A 15,771-nucleotide genomic window follows, 5' to 3' on the forward strand; every position below is an offset into this window, starting at 1 on the left:
CCTGCCGATGCAGGGGACACGGGTTCGTGCCCCGGTCCGGGAAGATCCCACGTGCCGCCGAGCGGCTAGGCCCGTGAGGCATGGCCGCTGAGCCTGCGCGTCCGGAGCCTGTGCGTCCAGAGCCTGTGCTCCGCAACAGGAGAGGCCACAACAGTGAGAGGCCCGCGTACTGCAAAAAAAAAAAAAAAAAAAAAAAATGCGTAGAGGAAGGGTGAATTTTCTCTCTCTTCTTGAGCTGGGACACAGCTTCTTTTACCCTCCGACACTGGAGCTCCTGGTTCTTGGGCCCTGGAACTCTGGGACTTACACCAATGGCCCCTCAGTTCTCAGGCCTCAAGACTCAAACTGAATTATACCACCGGCTTTCCTGGTTCTCCTTCTTGCAGATGGCAGATTGTAGGATTTCTCAGCCTCTGTAATCATTTGAGCCAATTCCTGTAACAACTTTCCTCTTTTATATGTCTACATATATCATATTGGTTCTGCTTCTCTGGAGAATCCTGACCAGTACACACTTACCAATACTTGTTATTTTCTTTCTTTTTTTTAAAATTCTAGATATCCTAGTGGACATGAGTGGTATCTCATGTGGTTTTGATTTGCATTTCCCTAGTGACTAATAATGTGCATCTTTTCATGTACCTATTGGTCATTTTCTTTGGAGAAATGTCTATTCAAATCTTTTGTCCATTTGTAAATTAGGTTGTCTTCATTATTGAGTTCTAAGAGTTCTCAATATATTCTGGACATTAGAGCCTTATTAGACATATGATTTGCAATTTTTTTCTCCCATTCTGTGGATTCTCTTTTCACTTTTGTGACAGTGTCCTTTGACACACAAAAGTTTTTAATTTTGATGAAGTCCAATTTATTTTTTTCTTCAGTTGCTTGTGCTTTGGTGTCATATCTAAGAAACTGTTACCTAATCAAAATTCACAAAGATTTACACCTATGTTTTCTTCTAAGAGTTTCAAACATTTGGATCTTTAATCCATTTTAATTTTTGTATACGGTGTGAGGTAGAGGTCCAAATTCATTCTCTGACATGTGTATATTCAGTTATTCTAGCACCATTTGTTCAAAACACTATTCTTTCTCCATTTTATTGTCTTGGCACCCTTGTAGAAAATCTATTGACCATAGATGTATGTGCTTATTTCTGGACTCTCAAGTCTTTTTAATCAATCTATATGTCTGTCCTTATGCCAGTACCACACTGCCTTGATTACTTGCCTTGATTATAGCTTCGTAGTAAGTTTTAAAAGCAGGAAGTGTTTTAAACTTGTTCTTCTTTTTCAAGATTGTTTTGACTATTCTTAGTGCCTTGTATTTCTATATACATTTTAGGATCACTTTGCCCATTTCTCCAAAGACAGTAGTAGGAATTTTGATAGGAGTTGTGTTGAATCTGTAGATCAATTTGGAGAGCTCTGCCATCTTAACAATATTAAGTCTTCCAATCCATGAACACAGAATGTCTTTCCATTTCCTTAATTTCCATCAATAATGTTTTGTAGTTTTCAGTGTGCAAGTCTTATGTCTCTTTAAATACGTTCTAAAGTATTATATACTTTCTGATACCATTGTTTACTTAATTTCATTTTCAAACTTTTTATTGCTTAAAATACAACTGATATTTGTATATTGATCCTATATCAACAGGATTTTAGCAAAGTTGCTAAATTAATTTATTAGTTCTAATAGGTTTTTAGGTAGATTTTTTATGTTTTTCTATATATAAGATCATTCAGCAGCAGATATAGTTTTACTTCTTTCTTTCCAATCTGGATGCCTTTTATTTCGTTTTCTTGCCTAATTGTGCTGACTAGAATCTCCAGTACAGTGTTGAATAGAAGTGACAAGAGCAGGCATCGTTGTCTTATTCCTGATCTTAGGGGGAAATCTCTCTTTCTTTCACTATTAAATATGATATTAGCTATGGGTTCTTCACAGATGCTCTTTTTCAGGTCAAGGAAGCTCCTTTCTATTCCTAGTTTGTTGAATTTTTTTATCATGAAAGGGTGTTGGATTTTGTCTAGTGCTTTTTCTTCATCTATTGAGATTATCATGTAGTTGTTTTTCCTTTATTCTATTAATATGGTGTATTACATTGACTGACATTCATATGTTGAACCAGCCCTGCATTCCTGAGATAAATCTCACTTGACTGTGATATATAAACCTTTTTATATGCTGCTGGATTTGATTATTTCGCTGAAGACTTTCTTCTATCTATATTCATAAGGGATATTGGTCTGCAGTGTACTTTTCTTGATATGTCTTTGTCCAGTTTTAGTATCAGGATAACAATGCCTTCACAGAATGAGTTAGGAAGTAATTTTGCCTCTTCTATTTTTTTGAAGAGTTTGTGAAGGATTGTGTTAATTCTTCCTGAAATGTTTTTTAGAATTCACTAGTGAAGCCATCTTTGAGGGAAGTTTTTGAATTACTAACTCAATCTCTTTAGTTGTTAAAGGTCTATTCATATTGTCTATTTCTTCTTGAGTCAGGTTTCATAGTTTGTGTCTTTCTAGGAATTTGTCCATTTTATTTAGGATATATCACTCGTCACAGAATTGTTTACAGTATTCCCTTATCACCCTTTTTATTTCTGTAAGGTCAATAGTAATGTTCCCTCTTTCATTCCTGATTTAGTAAATTGAGTCTTCTCTCTTATCTTCTTGGCCAAGCTAGCTAAATGTTTTTCAATTTTGTTGATCTTTCTGAAGAACTAACTTTTGGCTTTGTTCATATTCTCTATTGTGCCAAATTTCTGAAGTCTGCTTTACTTAACTGCTGAAAATTGATGTTATAATTCAACCAACCACCTCAGTAGTTATAGAATTTCCCTTATCTCAATTGTGAAGAGATTTAATATTATAGTTTAAAAAGCAGAAACCTGCTCCATTCATTGCCCTGAGAACTTGGGAAAAATACTTAACCTTTCTGAGCCTCTGTTTCCTCATGTATAAAATGGAAATAGTAACAGAGATGTCTAGAGATGTTAGATTACATGAGAAGGTATACAAGGCACCTTCCTGCCCCAGGGCCGGGTGTTTGAGTAGACACGCAACGAATGCTAATTGTCTGCTTGACTGTTAAATTACGTGATGCATATAAATATAATACACTAGTGTATGATATACTACGTTACTAATCTTACCTTCATTCCCCTCCTTTACCCACCCTACCCCCAACTTAAAAGCTCAGCATGGCCTGGATCCCCATCACATCTCAGTGCTGCTTACCAAACAAGACACTGTTCCAGGGTAGCAGGTATCATCAACACCTGAGCCTACAGCATAGCCTGCTTTTTTTTCTTAGTTCTTATGATCAAGTAACTTGCAACATGGGTAGATAAAATGGATCGCTAAAGACTCTGAGTCTCTCAAGTACATCCCCAAACTTCTAGCCCTCATTACATGCTCAACAAATATGTGAAGAATAAATGAAAGCACTAGAGGGGGCTATAAGCTAAGGGGTTAGTAAAGACTGTCCACAGCCCAGCTTCCTCTCTAGGATGCTGGCAAGAGGATATGGTGGCCGAGTAAGTCACCTAACAGATCTGTTAGTGTAGACAGTCCTCAAACTAAGCAGCGAGGTCTTTGTGACACAGCTTAAGAGTGTGTGCCTAGGTATGTAGGTTATTTGGAATACAATACAACAGGTTAAAGTAGAAGAATGAAAGGTGGGGCAAGATTACTTTGGAATAGTAGAAGAATTAAAGAGGTAAGAGCCTAAGGGATAACTTTGTGGTTGTAAGATAAGAGAAGCTAGGGAAGGATCTAAATGTAAAGAAACTTACTGCACAGCTTTCTCTGCCAAGATTTTTCTGAAAGTCGCACACAAAATAAATTGCTTAACAGAATGTCTTAAAAAGTGGCACACAGGCAAGTTCTTCAGAACAGTATGACAGATTATGAGAAGAAGATCAGGGGGTGGCAGTGGGAACAGAGAAAATGGACCAAAGAAAGGTTTTACTTCTTACACACAGGTTAAAGATGATTGTTCTAAAATCAAAGTAGTAAGGAGAAAAAAACTTGTTACCCTAACATTTCCTGTCTGTGCTCGGTCAAGAAAGTCCAACACTGAAAACAAACCACAAAAAAATCATAATTCTGATTTCTTTCATCTCAGATCCCAACTAGTATATCAAAAAGTCCCAAGGTAGAACCAACAAGGACAAGTCCAATTCCCAGCCAACGTCTGATAGAACGCTCGTGCTTAAGGGATTAGACAAAAGTCACCACCAAGAAAAACCGCCCATAAATAATCCCACTTCTGCACCAGCTCCTGACTGTGTACCTCTGACGCTCATGAGTTCAGAAAGAACAATTATTTCTGTTAGTTCTTTGAATGCGGTTTGGGGAAGTAGAATAAAGTAACGGTAATAAAACGAACAGCCGGGAGGAGGAAAGCCAGCATGAAAAACAACAGCTGAAAAGGTTCACACATGCACACGTGTGTGCAAATAAGGATCATCCTATTTCATATATCAAAACTGAGACACTTTTATAGAATATTGGCTACAAAAAACTAATAAGGACGAACTGCAACACTTTAAAAGGAACAGATATCAGCAGAACCCTTAACCTTGTATTCTTTGAGGTAAGCTTATAAATTACATGTTACATAGGAAAAACTTCCTGAATGGATAATATTATAGCTGAAAATTTAAAATTCTCTTCATCAGTTTATCACCTTCCAAAAAAGGAGTCTTTTGGCTGACAGTTTTCTGTTTCAACTTCCATCCAGGGTTTTGTGTTTTCATACAGGAGAAAACTGATGAGAGTGAGCATGAGTTTGTATAAAAACGGGTACATTCTTAGATGCTAAGATGCAAAAATTCAAATGTGATGTTTTGTTTGTTTGTTGTACGCGGGCCGCTCACTGCCGGGGCCTCTCCCGTTGCGGAGCACAGGCTCCGGACGCGCAGGCTCAGCCGCCATGCTCACGGGCCCAGCCGCTCCGCGGCACGTGGGGTCTTCCCGGACCGGGGCGCGAACCCGTGTCCCCTGCATCGGCAGGCGGACCCTCAACCACTGTGCCACCAGGGAAGCCCAAAATGTGATGTTTAACACATAACTGCAGATCATATCATTGGGAATAGGCTCTTACCTTCTCTCTCAGAACGTGAAACAAGTATAGCAAAAATATCAGACAAATAAGCAGTGGTTCTCAAATAGTCTTAACGTGTGTGTATTCACAGGTTCATGAAATATACAAATAATTTTATATTAATTTTATTTAACTTTAATGAATTTTCCCCAACTCTAATATTAAAAACATTAAAAGAACTTAAATTTTAATGGCAAAAGTTACTGTTTTCCCTATCTATTAAATATTTTTGTTTTATTTTTACATATCTAGCATTTACAGCTAAAGTACATTTTTATAAGAACTGGCATCTTGATGTATATAGGTCTGAAATGATACTTCATCTTTGATTTTTAATTTGAATTAATAAAACCATGGTAGATTTCTCTTTTTTTTTTATTTTACTTTTAAACCATTTTAGTGTGCTATTATATCTGTTCTAGTACTCTGAGTCACTTTGGTTTTAAAAACTAGCTATTTATTTATGGTACCATGTCAAGAATTTTTTAATGTTAAAAAACACTATATGTATGTGATGACATAACAAATCAGAACGGTTCCTAGATCAGGGAGGGTTCAGATTAGCATTTACTAAGAGGGCAAGAAGAACTGAACTTTGTGCTTCAAAAGGAGATTTTGGTTTTATGAGGTGCTGGTCATATAAGTTGTTTATTTTCATTTCATCAAAGCCTGGCAGGTGTTTGCATTCCAATTTACCTTACAGGGAAGCTTCTTTTCTAAAAATTAGTTTTAAAAATGGGTGATGAATTAATTCCATAGGAAATGACATTTATAAACATTAGTTTTCCTTTGAGATAAAATAACATAAGCCAAACTTTCCGTAGTTAAGAGTGATGCATAATATTACAACTTGTTGTATGTTGTGCTTGTAAAGGTTCCCTAAAGTATTAAAATTCAGGCAATTTGTATAAATTGCAAAAGCAGAAACTGTGATGTTTGATTAGTAGTATGTTGTGTTAGAATTCTTTTTTGAGGTGTATGTTATACACATAGCAAACTATTATTCAGACTTGCTCATCCTGTATTTTTTAAATAGGAGATACAGCATCCCAAGTCATTTTTAGTTCAGTTAGCCTACAAAGACTTCAGCTCTCTCCCCAAATTCTCTCTTCTAAGCCTTCTTTGTCATCTATGTTCAGTTAAGGTGGAAATGTTTACAGACTTTAGTTTGCAAACTAAAAGTGAACTTAATTTCCATTGTGCCGTCACATCCCCCATTGGCAGTAGCCAAAACTAGCTTTATAGTCTAACAGGAGAGACCATGTTCTGCCATGATGAACCGTGGTGCTGCCAGTGGAGTTTTTTTCCCCTTTTGATGGTTTTACTTAAGCTACTAAATGGATATACACAAGCAGTTGAGTTTACACTAAAACTATGAAATGGTATTTCCCCTCTATGTCCCTGCCTCTTCAAACTTGGATGTGTGGTTTTTTTTAATCATGTTTCACTTCCTTGTCAATCTATTACAGTGTTCTAATGATGAGAGGGATTCAAATAAAACTAAATACCTTTGAATATCCCTTCCCCTCTCACACACTGAAGGCTGTGGAGGAACTAGACCATTTCCTGTTGCCAAGACATGCTTAGACACCAGAGTTTTCTTTACTCGGCGGCATGCTATCCCCTGCCTCACCCACACCACCTAATTTAAGAGGGTCCCGACCTCAACCTCTACTGAGAAGTAAAGGTAAACTCTCCTCCCTCCAGGTTTTTTGAGCAGTTTTTTGGCACTTCACCAGTAGCCCTCATTTTTACATGTGCTGTTGTAAACTTCTTAAGGACAGGGATGACATCTTGGTGATTTTTGTGTTTCCACCTCAACCCTGGCAGCTAGCCACTGTCTGGAACAAATTAGGTGTTTTAATGTCTGTCAAACTAAATGGAATAAAGGGTTTCTACAAGCATCAGCATTTCTCATGCCTCAGTTGTGTAAGCTGGTTGTTTGTTTGGTTTCCTCTGCAAATATGTATGTTTATCACCCACCCAATAATTTAAATTATTTTTTAAAGTTTTGTTTTCTTTCCTTCAGATACTACCTCTTGGCCAATTAGCTCTAGAAAATGTAGTTGCCGCCAATGAAATGATTATCCCAAACTCTGCCCCTGGTTTTACTTCGCCAAACTGAAATTTGAATTTTCTCAATAAATTGGTCATGTCTGAAAAAATATATAAATTGGAAACATTAAGATAAAAATATTATCCAAAATTCAGGTCAATATTTTCTTTAAAAGTTAAACATAAATTTATCATACAGCTCAGCAATTTCACTCATATATTTCTACTCAAGAGGAATGAAAATACAGGTACGAAGATGTGTATGCAAATATTCATAGCAGTGTTATTCATAACAGTCAAAAATTGGAAATAATCCAAATGTCCATCAACTGATAAATAGATAAGTAAAACATGATATATCCATACAACAGAATATTATTTAGCAAGAAAGAGAAATTAAGCACAGGTATATGGCTATAACACGGAAGAACTTCAAAACCATTATGCTTGGTGAAAGAAGCCACATATCAAAGATCACATATTATACGATTCCAGTTATATGAAATGTTGAGAAAAGTAAAATCTACAGAAACAGAAAGCAAATTAATGTTTGCCTGGGACTGAAAGTGAGAAAGGAGAGTGATTACAAATGGGCAAGAGGGGGCACTTCTCTGGTGGCACAATGGTTAAGAATCCGCCTGCCAATGCAGGGGACACAGGCTTGAGTCTTGGTCCGGGAAGATCCCACATGCCGCAGAGCAACTAAGCCCGTGTGCCACAACTACTGAGCCTGTGCACCACAGCTACTGATCCTGTGCACCACAACTAACAAAGCCCATCTGCCTAGAGCCCGTGCTCTGCAACAAGAGAAGCCACGGCAATGAGAAGCCTGTGCACTGCAATGAAGAGTAGCCCCCACTCGCTGCAACTAGAGAAAGCCCATGCGCAGCAACGAAGACCCAATGCAGCCAAAAATTTTAACATTAATAAATAAATAAATAAATTTATTTTTAAAAAATGGGCAAGAGGGATCTTTTTGGAGTGTCAGAAATGTTCTAAAGTTGTATTATGGTGATGGTCGCATGACTCAATAAATACACTAAAAATCACTTGATTGTACACTTAAAACAAGTGAATTTTATGGTATGTCAATTATATCTCAGTAGAGCTGTTTAAAACTAATCTAGTAAGGTACACAATATAATATGAACAGATCTTAAGTGTACAGCTCAGTGAATTTTAACATATGTATACACCCACGTAACCAGTACCCAGATCAAGATACAAAACTTTTTTAGCAGGCCAGAGTTTCCTTGTACCCTTTTCCTAATCATAATGCACCATCTTCCTCCACAAGAGTGGTTACCATTAACTTGTTCTATAGCATCTTGATTCATTTTGTCTATGGTGAAACTACAATGTTTCGTTTGCTCAACATACTGTCTATAAGATTCATCAAGGTTGAAGCTGATAGCAGTAGCTCATTCTTTTTTATTGTTGTGGAGTATTCCATTGTATAAATATTCCACAATTTGTTTGTAAATTCTTCTGTTAAAGAACATTTAGGTTGTTTCCAGTTTGGGTCTATTATGAGTAAAGCTGCAATGAACATTATTTTAAATGTCTGTTGGCAGACGTATGCACTCCTTTTTCTTGGGTACCTAGCTAAGAGTAGAAATGCTGATTCATGAAGAAAGCAAATGTTTAACTTGGGTAGAAACTGCCATAAGATTTTCCAAACTGTTTAAACAAATTTCCACGCCTACTAACAATGTCCAAAAGTCCCAGCTGTCCCACCTCCTCACCAACAGTTGGTATTGTCAATCTTTCTAATTTTAGCCATTCTGCTAAAATTACATTGTGTACATAGTGTGTAGGAGTATCCTGGCATGGCTGTAATTTGCATTTCCTGGATTAAGAATGAAATTGAGCATATTTGCATATACTTCCTGACCATCTGGTTATCTTCTCTGATGAAGTGCCTGGTCAAGGTTTTTGTCCATTTTTTAACAGGTTATCTGTCTTTTTTCTTATTGCTTTATAGAAGTTCTTTATTCTAAATACAAATCTTTTGTCAGACATATGTACTACAGATGTTGTTCCCCAATCTGGGGCTTGCATTTTCTCTCTCTTAATGGTGCCTTTGATATACAAAACTCCATAATTTTGATGAAGTCCAATTTATCATTACTTTCTTTCATAGTCTGTATTTTTTATGTTCTGTTTAAGAAATTGTTTGTGTATGCCAAGGTCATGAAGCTATTCTATGTTTTCTCCTAGAAACTTTATTGTACTACCTTTCCCAACTGAGTGTTAGATCACTAAACAAATTAAATTTTTTTTTTTTTTTTTGAGGTACGCGGGCCTCTCACTGTTGTGGCCTCTCCCGTTGCAGAGCACAGGCTCCGGACGCGCAGGCTCAGCGGCCACGGCTCACGGGCCCAGCCGCTCCGCGGCATGTGGGATCCTCCCGGAACGGGGCGCGAACCCGGTTCCCCTGCATCGGCAGGCGGACTCTCAACCACTGCGCCACCAGGGAAGCCCTCAAATTAATTTTTGTATATGGAGTCACAGTTCATTTATTTCCCATAAAGATACCCACTTGATACAGTACTGTTTATTGATAAGACTATCTTTTCCCACAGGATTGCAGTGGCATTGTGACCATCAATCAGGTGACTATATCATACATGAGTCTGTTTCTGGACTCCATTGTGTTCCATTGTCCCATTTTTTCCTTGGCAAATGTTACTGACTTAATTACTGAACCTTGATAGTACTCTTGAGCTAGGGAAGATTTTTTGTTTGTTTGTTTGTTTGTTTTGCAGGCCTCCCTCTGCCGTGGCCTCTCCCATTGCGGAGCACAGGCTCCGGACGCGCAGGCTCAGCGGCCATGGCTCACGGGCCCAGCCGCTCCGCGGCATGTGGGATCCTCCCAGACCGGGGCGCGAACCCGGTTCCCCTGCATCGGCAGGCGGACGCGCAACCACTGCGCCACCAGGGAAGCCCACTAGGGAAGATTTTAATGCACAATTTGTTGTAGAAGTTTGTGAGCTGTTCTTGTAAGAGAGACAAATGCCCAAAATTAACTATTTCCAAGTCCTACATGTCATCAAATACCCATTTTGAAGGAGATAATTTTTTTTTAATCAGCAAAATGAAAACCTGAATATTTTTCACCACAAAAGGCTTATAAAATCTACAGGATCTCTTTATGTTAACTGCAGGTAGCTGTTGAAGCCCAGAATAAAAATGGCTTACCTGAGTAAGATAAATAGTGTCTTTGAACTTGCGTAATTGATCTGCACTTTGGGGGAGTTTGAAGTGAAGCTCAGCCTGGTGAAGCATTTTATAGTTACCATCTGTGAAATGTTGTCTATGATGTGCAAACTTGCTTTCGTAAGACCAGTCCTCTTTAGATGAAACCTTTCAAGTAAAGAATAAGAGGTTCAAATTGGGAAGTTAGGAGTGAAACTACTTTTCTCCGTACTCCTGACAAACTTGAAAAGTATTACACACTGAAAAAGAGCTCGAGGTTTGTTGTGACTCTAATTTCACACATGTTTTTGCCATCATACTTGTTATTAGTGAAAGACTAGCCTTATTCAAACCTAGAAAGTTACATTTTGGTATTGCCATCAAAAGTCTTGTCTCATTGAGCTTTCCTGGTGGCGCAGTGGTTGAGGGTCCGCCTGCCGATGCAGGGGACCCGGGTTCGTGCCCCGGTCCGGGAGGATCCCACGTGCCGCGGAGCGGCTGGGCCCGTGAGCCATGGCCGCTGAGCCTGCGCGTCGGGAGCCTGCGCCCCGCAACGGGAGAGGCCACAACAGTGAGAGGCCCGCGTACCGAAAAAAAAAAAAAGTCTTGTCTCATCAAAATATTTTTCTTGTTTTTTTAAATATTTGTTATGTGCATTTTAAAAGGTCATTTTATCGAAGTAAATAAACTGTCAAAACTGAATAATGAACTGGAATCAACATTCTTTTAAAACTGTCAATTCTTTAACAGTAATAAAATATCACTAGTAAAATGGTAAATGCTTAGCACTTGCTCATTTGCTTCTCAGTGATTACTAAATATATTTGATATATACACATGTTTAATTTTGATATAGTTTGATAACCAATGATACTTCTTTCCCCTAAATAATAAATCTTTTTTTTTTTTTAACTTACAGAATCTTTCTTTTCCTTTGAGAAGCTATCATCAGGTCAAGTAAAAAATAAAAACAAAAAACAAAAATAAAAATAAATAAAAACAAATACCACCCAGGTTAGTAGTGTACCTTCTACAGGAGAAAAAAAAAAGCAATAATTCTGGCTTCTAGGCCCTATGATTTAATGAACTGTTAGCATTTGACAAAGATATAAGACAATTGCTGGCTACATCTGAAAATATCAGAGTTTTAAGCCAAGTTACACAGAGACTTTGAAAAAACATATTCCACTCCACCCTCAAAAAAACCTGAAAATTAGAAAGCTTAATAATCCCTGTTCATAAAAGATGACTTAGAATGCTCAGTAAGCATGCAATGCACAGACGAATCACCTTAAAAGGAAAAAGTTATTCTTTAGGAATTGATTTATACCAAAATATAAGCAACATACCTTAGCCATATTTAATGTGGTGGTTTTTCCAAATTGTATTTATTTTTTGAAAATGTTACCACCAGACAGTTTAGAGAACACCAATTACTTCTATTATTTATTTGAAACAGAGGTATAGTATTTACAGTCATCTTGTACACATTTGAGATGCGCAAACCTTTACCAATAGTCTTCCCTTCTTTCTACGCTTCTTCCTTTTCAAAATCTGAAACACATCTCCTGGCCTCTCAGCCCTCTGGCTGCTAATAATTTGAATGTATCCCATAATCATAAACCTGATCTGTTATGTGGGAAGCTTTCTACCTTCTGATAGCTACCGTTTGAAATTCTTGTAAATTTCAGCTATAACAATGTTACCGGACGGAATTAGAAAGTGTCAGATAAGGCTCTAATTGCTTTAAGAATATTAACTCATTTAATAATCATAACAACCCCATGAGTGGGTACTATTATCACCCTATTTTACAGATGAGAAAACCAGGCACAGAAATGTTAAGTAATTTGCCCAAGATTCAAAGCTAATTAGTGCAGTCTAGCTTGTATAAACCATATGACTAGCATTGCCTATATTAATAGTAACAATAGCTTACATTTTATGGGCTCGTCACTATGTGTCAAGAACTGTGCTAAGTGTTTCAATGTATTAATTAACTTAATGTTTACACACCATCACATGCACACATGCATACCTGCATGTGCACACACGTACACAAACACTCCTTGAAGTATCTACTACTATTAACCCCAATTTACAGGTGAGAACACTGAAATTCAAAAAGAATGAATAATCTTTTCAAGGCAATATAGGTAGCGTGTGGAAGTTCTAGTATTCAAATACTGATCTGTTTATTCCAAAACCCAATCTTTCTATTGCTGTATATTGATGGTCACCTGTTGAAAATATGATTATTTTACGAAGAAGTAACGTATCCCAACCAGAGAAAGACATTTTAATATATTTGTTGAATGCATGAAAAAAAAAAGCTCTAAATAAGAGTGAAGATTTTACATAAAGGTTTTCTTTTCCCAACACCTACTCAAATTCTCAACTAAGCAATGTAGTTTGAAAAGAGGCAACAATCAAATCAAGGGTTCATAATAAACAGGACTTATCTTTATCTTTCCCTATTTTAAAATATAGTGTTTAGTATCTTTGAATGCCATCAGGCATTTCACAAAAACATGGGAATTCCATTATTTTCGAGAGGTGAATAGAAATGCTTAGAGATTTTTTAAAAAAGGTTTAGCAACTCCTAACACTCATCTTCGTGAAATGTAGTGAAAGGAAAATAGATCAATTCTGGAGTCAGACAATAAGCCTGAATACAGATATGCTACTTACAATCTGAGGACATTGACAGAACTCTCACTATACAGTGCCTTGATTTCCCTCTGGGCCTCAGGGCTGGATTATTGTTAAATGATGTACCTGGTACAGAATATCTGCTCAGTAAATATTTTTGCTTCTTTCATTCCTTCTTTTCCATTCTCAGCACTTGTTCCTACCTGAGTCAGGATACTGAACTGCATCTTCTTTCACTTTGAAACGACAGTGTTCCCAAAAGATTGGGCCCACAATATGGGAGTAATAAAAAAACAAGGGGTAGAACTAAGGTTATGGCATTATTTATTAAAGTTAAAAATACAATATAACTTCAATGTAGAAGTATAGTTGTGTTCAGGTGGTGAGATTGAGGAAGATTTTTAAATTCTCTTAAAACTTTTTTTGTGGTTACTTCACACAAGTGATGGAGAAGGGGGAAAACTACATGATTATTTCAGTAGATGAAGAAAAAGTATTTGACAAAATCCAACACCCTTTTATGATACAAGCAGGCAACAAACTAAGAATAAAAGGGCATCTATGAAAAACCTACAGTTAATATCATACTAAATGATAAAAAGGCTTTTTCCCTAAAAAAGGAATCTCCCTAAGAAAAGGAGTGAGAAAAGGTTGTCAGTTCTCACCACTTCTACACTGTACTGGAGGTTCTAACCAGGGCAATTAGGCAAGAAAAGTAAACAAAAGGCATCTAGATTGGAAAGGAAAAAGTAGTTACCTCTATCTGCAGATGACATGCTCTTATACATAAAGAATTCACACACACATACCCCAAAAAACAAAAAAACCATTAGAGCTAATAAATGAGTTCTACAAGGTTGCAGAATATAAGTTCAATATACAAAAATCAATTGTATATTTAGACACTAGCAATAAACAATCTGAAAATAAAATTAAGAACATAATTCCGTTTACAAAGCACCAAAAAATACTTAGGAATAAATTTAACCAAAGAAGTACATGACTTATACACTGAAAACTACAAAATAGTACTGAAAGAAATTAAAGATGACATCACATGTTCATGAATCAGAAGATTTAATATTGTTAAGACAGCAATTCTTTGCAAACTGATCTACAGATTCAACACAATCCCCATCAAAATCCCAGCTGACTTTTTTACAGAAGCTAGCAAGGTGATCCTAAAATTCATACGGAAATGCAAGGAACCCAAAACAATCTTGAAAAGAAGAACAAGGTTGGAGAACTGACACTTCCAGCTTTCAAAACTTACTACAACAGTATAATAATGATGACAGTGGATACTAGTATAAAATAGACATACACAATGGAACAGAATTGAGAATCCAGAAATAAACATTAACATTTATGGTCAACTGATTTTTGACAAAAGGGTCAAGAGAATTCAATTAGGGAAAGAATAATGTTTTCAAAAATGGTGTTGGGACAATTGGCTGTCCAAAATTGGACATCTACCTCACACCATACAAAATAATTAACTCAAAATAGACCATGTAAGAGCTAAAACTAAAAGACAGCACAGGAGTAAACTTCTGTGATCTTAAGTTAGGCAATGGCTTCTCAAGCAATGAAAGAGACGACTGATAAGTAGGACTTCAAAATTTTAAATTTTGTGCTTTTGGGACTTCCCTGGTGGCACAGCGGTTAAGACTCCATGCTCGCAATGCAGGGGGCCCGGGTTTGATCCCTGGTCAGGGAACTAGATCCCATATGCATGCCACAACTAAGAGTTTGCATGCCACAAATAAGGAGCCCACGTGCCACACTAAGGAGTCTGCCTGCCGCAACTAAGGAGCCCACAGGCCGCAACTAAGACCCAACGCAACCAAATATTTTAAAATAAATAAATAAATAAAATTTTGTGCTTTAAATGACATTATCAAGTAAGTAAAAAGACAAACCACTAATAGGGAGAAAATGTTTGCAAATCATATAGCTATTTAAAAAAATACCATCTATATCATGTACATATAGATGGTATGTTTTTTGTAAGCTCTTAAAATAAACTCTTACAACCCGATAATAAAAAGACCATCTAATTAAAAAGTAGGCAAAGGATTTTTGTCTACTTTTTATTTCTCCAAGGAAGATATATAAAGAGCCAACAAGCACATAAAAAGATGTTCAACATGATTGGCCATCAAATAAATACAAATTTCCTATAAATGTAAATTTCCAGGGAAATGTAAAAAAAAAACAAAAATAGGGAATAACAAGTGTTGACGAGGATGTGGAGAAACTGAAACCCTCATACATTGCTGGTGGGAATGTAAAATGGTGCAGCCACTATGGAAAACAGTTTGGCAATTCCTTGGAATATTAAACATAGAGTTACCATACGACCCAGCAATTCCACTGCTAGGTATATACTTAATAGAATGGAAAACATATGTTCACACAAAAACATGTACACAAATGTTAATAGCAGTATTATTCATAATAGCCAAAAATGTGGAATAACACAAATGTATATCAACTGAAGAATGCATATACAAAATGTGCTTTATCCATTCAATGGAATATTATTTAGCAATATAAAAGAAAGACATACTAATACATGATACAACATGGATGACCTTTGAGAACTTCATGCTGGGTGAAAGAAGCCAGTCTCAAAAGATCACATATGTTATGATCTCAATGATAAGAAATGTACAGAACAGGCAAAAATACAGACACACAAAGCAGATTAGTGGTGTCTAGATCTGGGATGGGAGGGACAGAGAG

At 36.8% G+C, this 15,771-nt stretch overlaps 1 protein-coding gene across 11 annotated transcripts in view; it reads right to left on the reverse strand.

Annotated features, from left to right (window-relative positions):
• The window catches only part of MANBA (mannosidase beta), a 171,131-nt gene that overhangs the window by 58,309 nt on the left and 97,051 nt on the right, over nt 1–15,771 (reverse strand). For all 11 annotated transcript variants that reach the window (XM_055085888.1, XM_055085880.1, XM_055085881.1 and 8 more), the window contains one exon: nt 10,375–10,539. In XM_055085888.1, the coding sequence (XP_054941863.1) occupies nt 10,375–10,539 (165 nt within the window). The remainder of the gene's footprint in view (nt 1–10,374; nt 10,540–15,771) is intronic.

The sequence above is a fragment of the Physeter macrocephalus genome, chromosome 7 (assembly GCF_002837175.3).
Source record: "Physeter macrocephalus isolate SW-GA chromosome 7, ASM283717v5, whole genome shotgun sequence".
NCBI classification, from domain to species: domain Eukaryota; kingdom Metazoa; phylum Chordata; class Mammalia; order Artiodactyla; family Physeteridae; genus Physeter; species Physeter macrocephalus.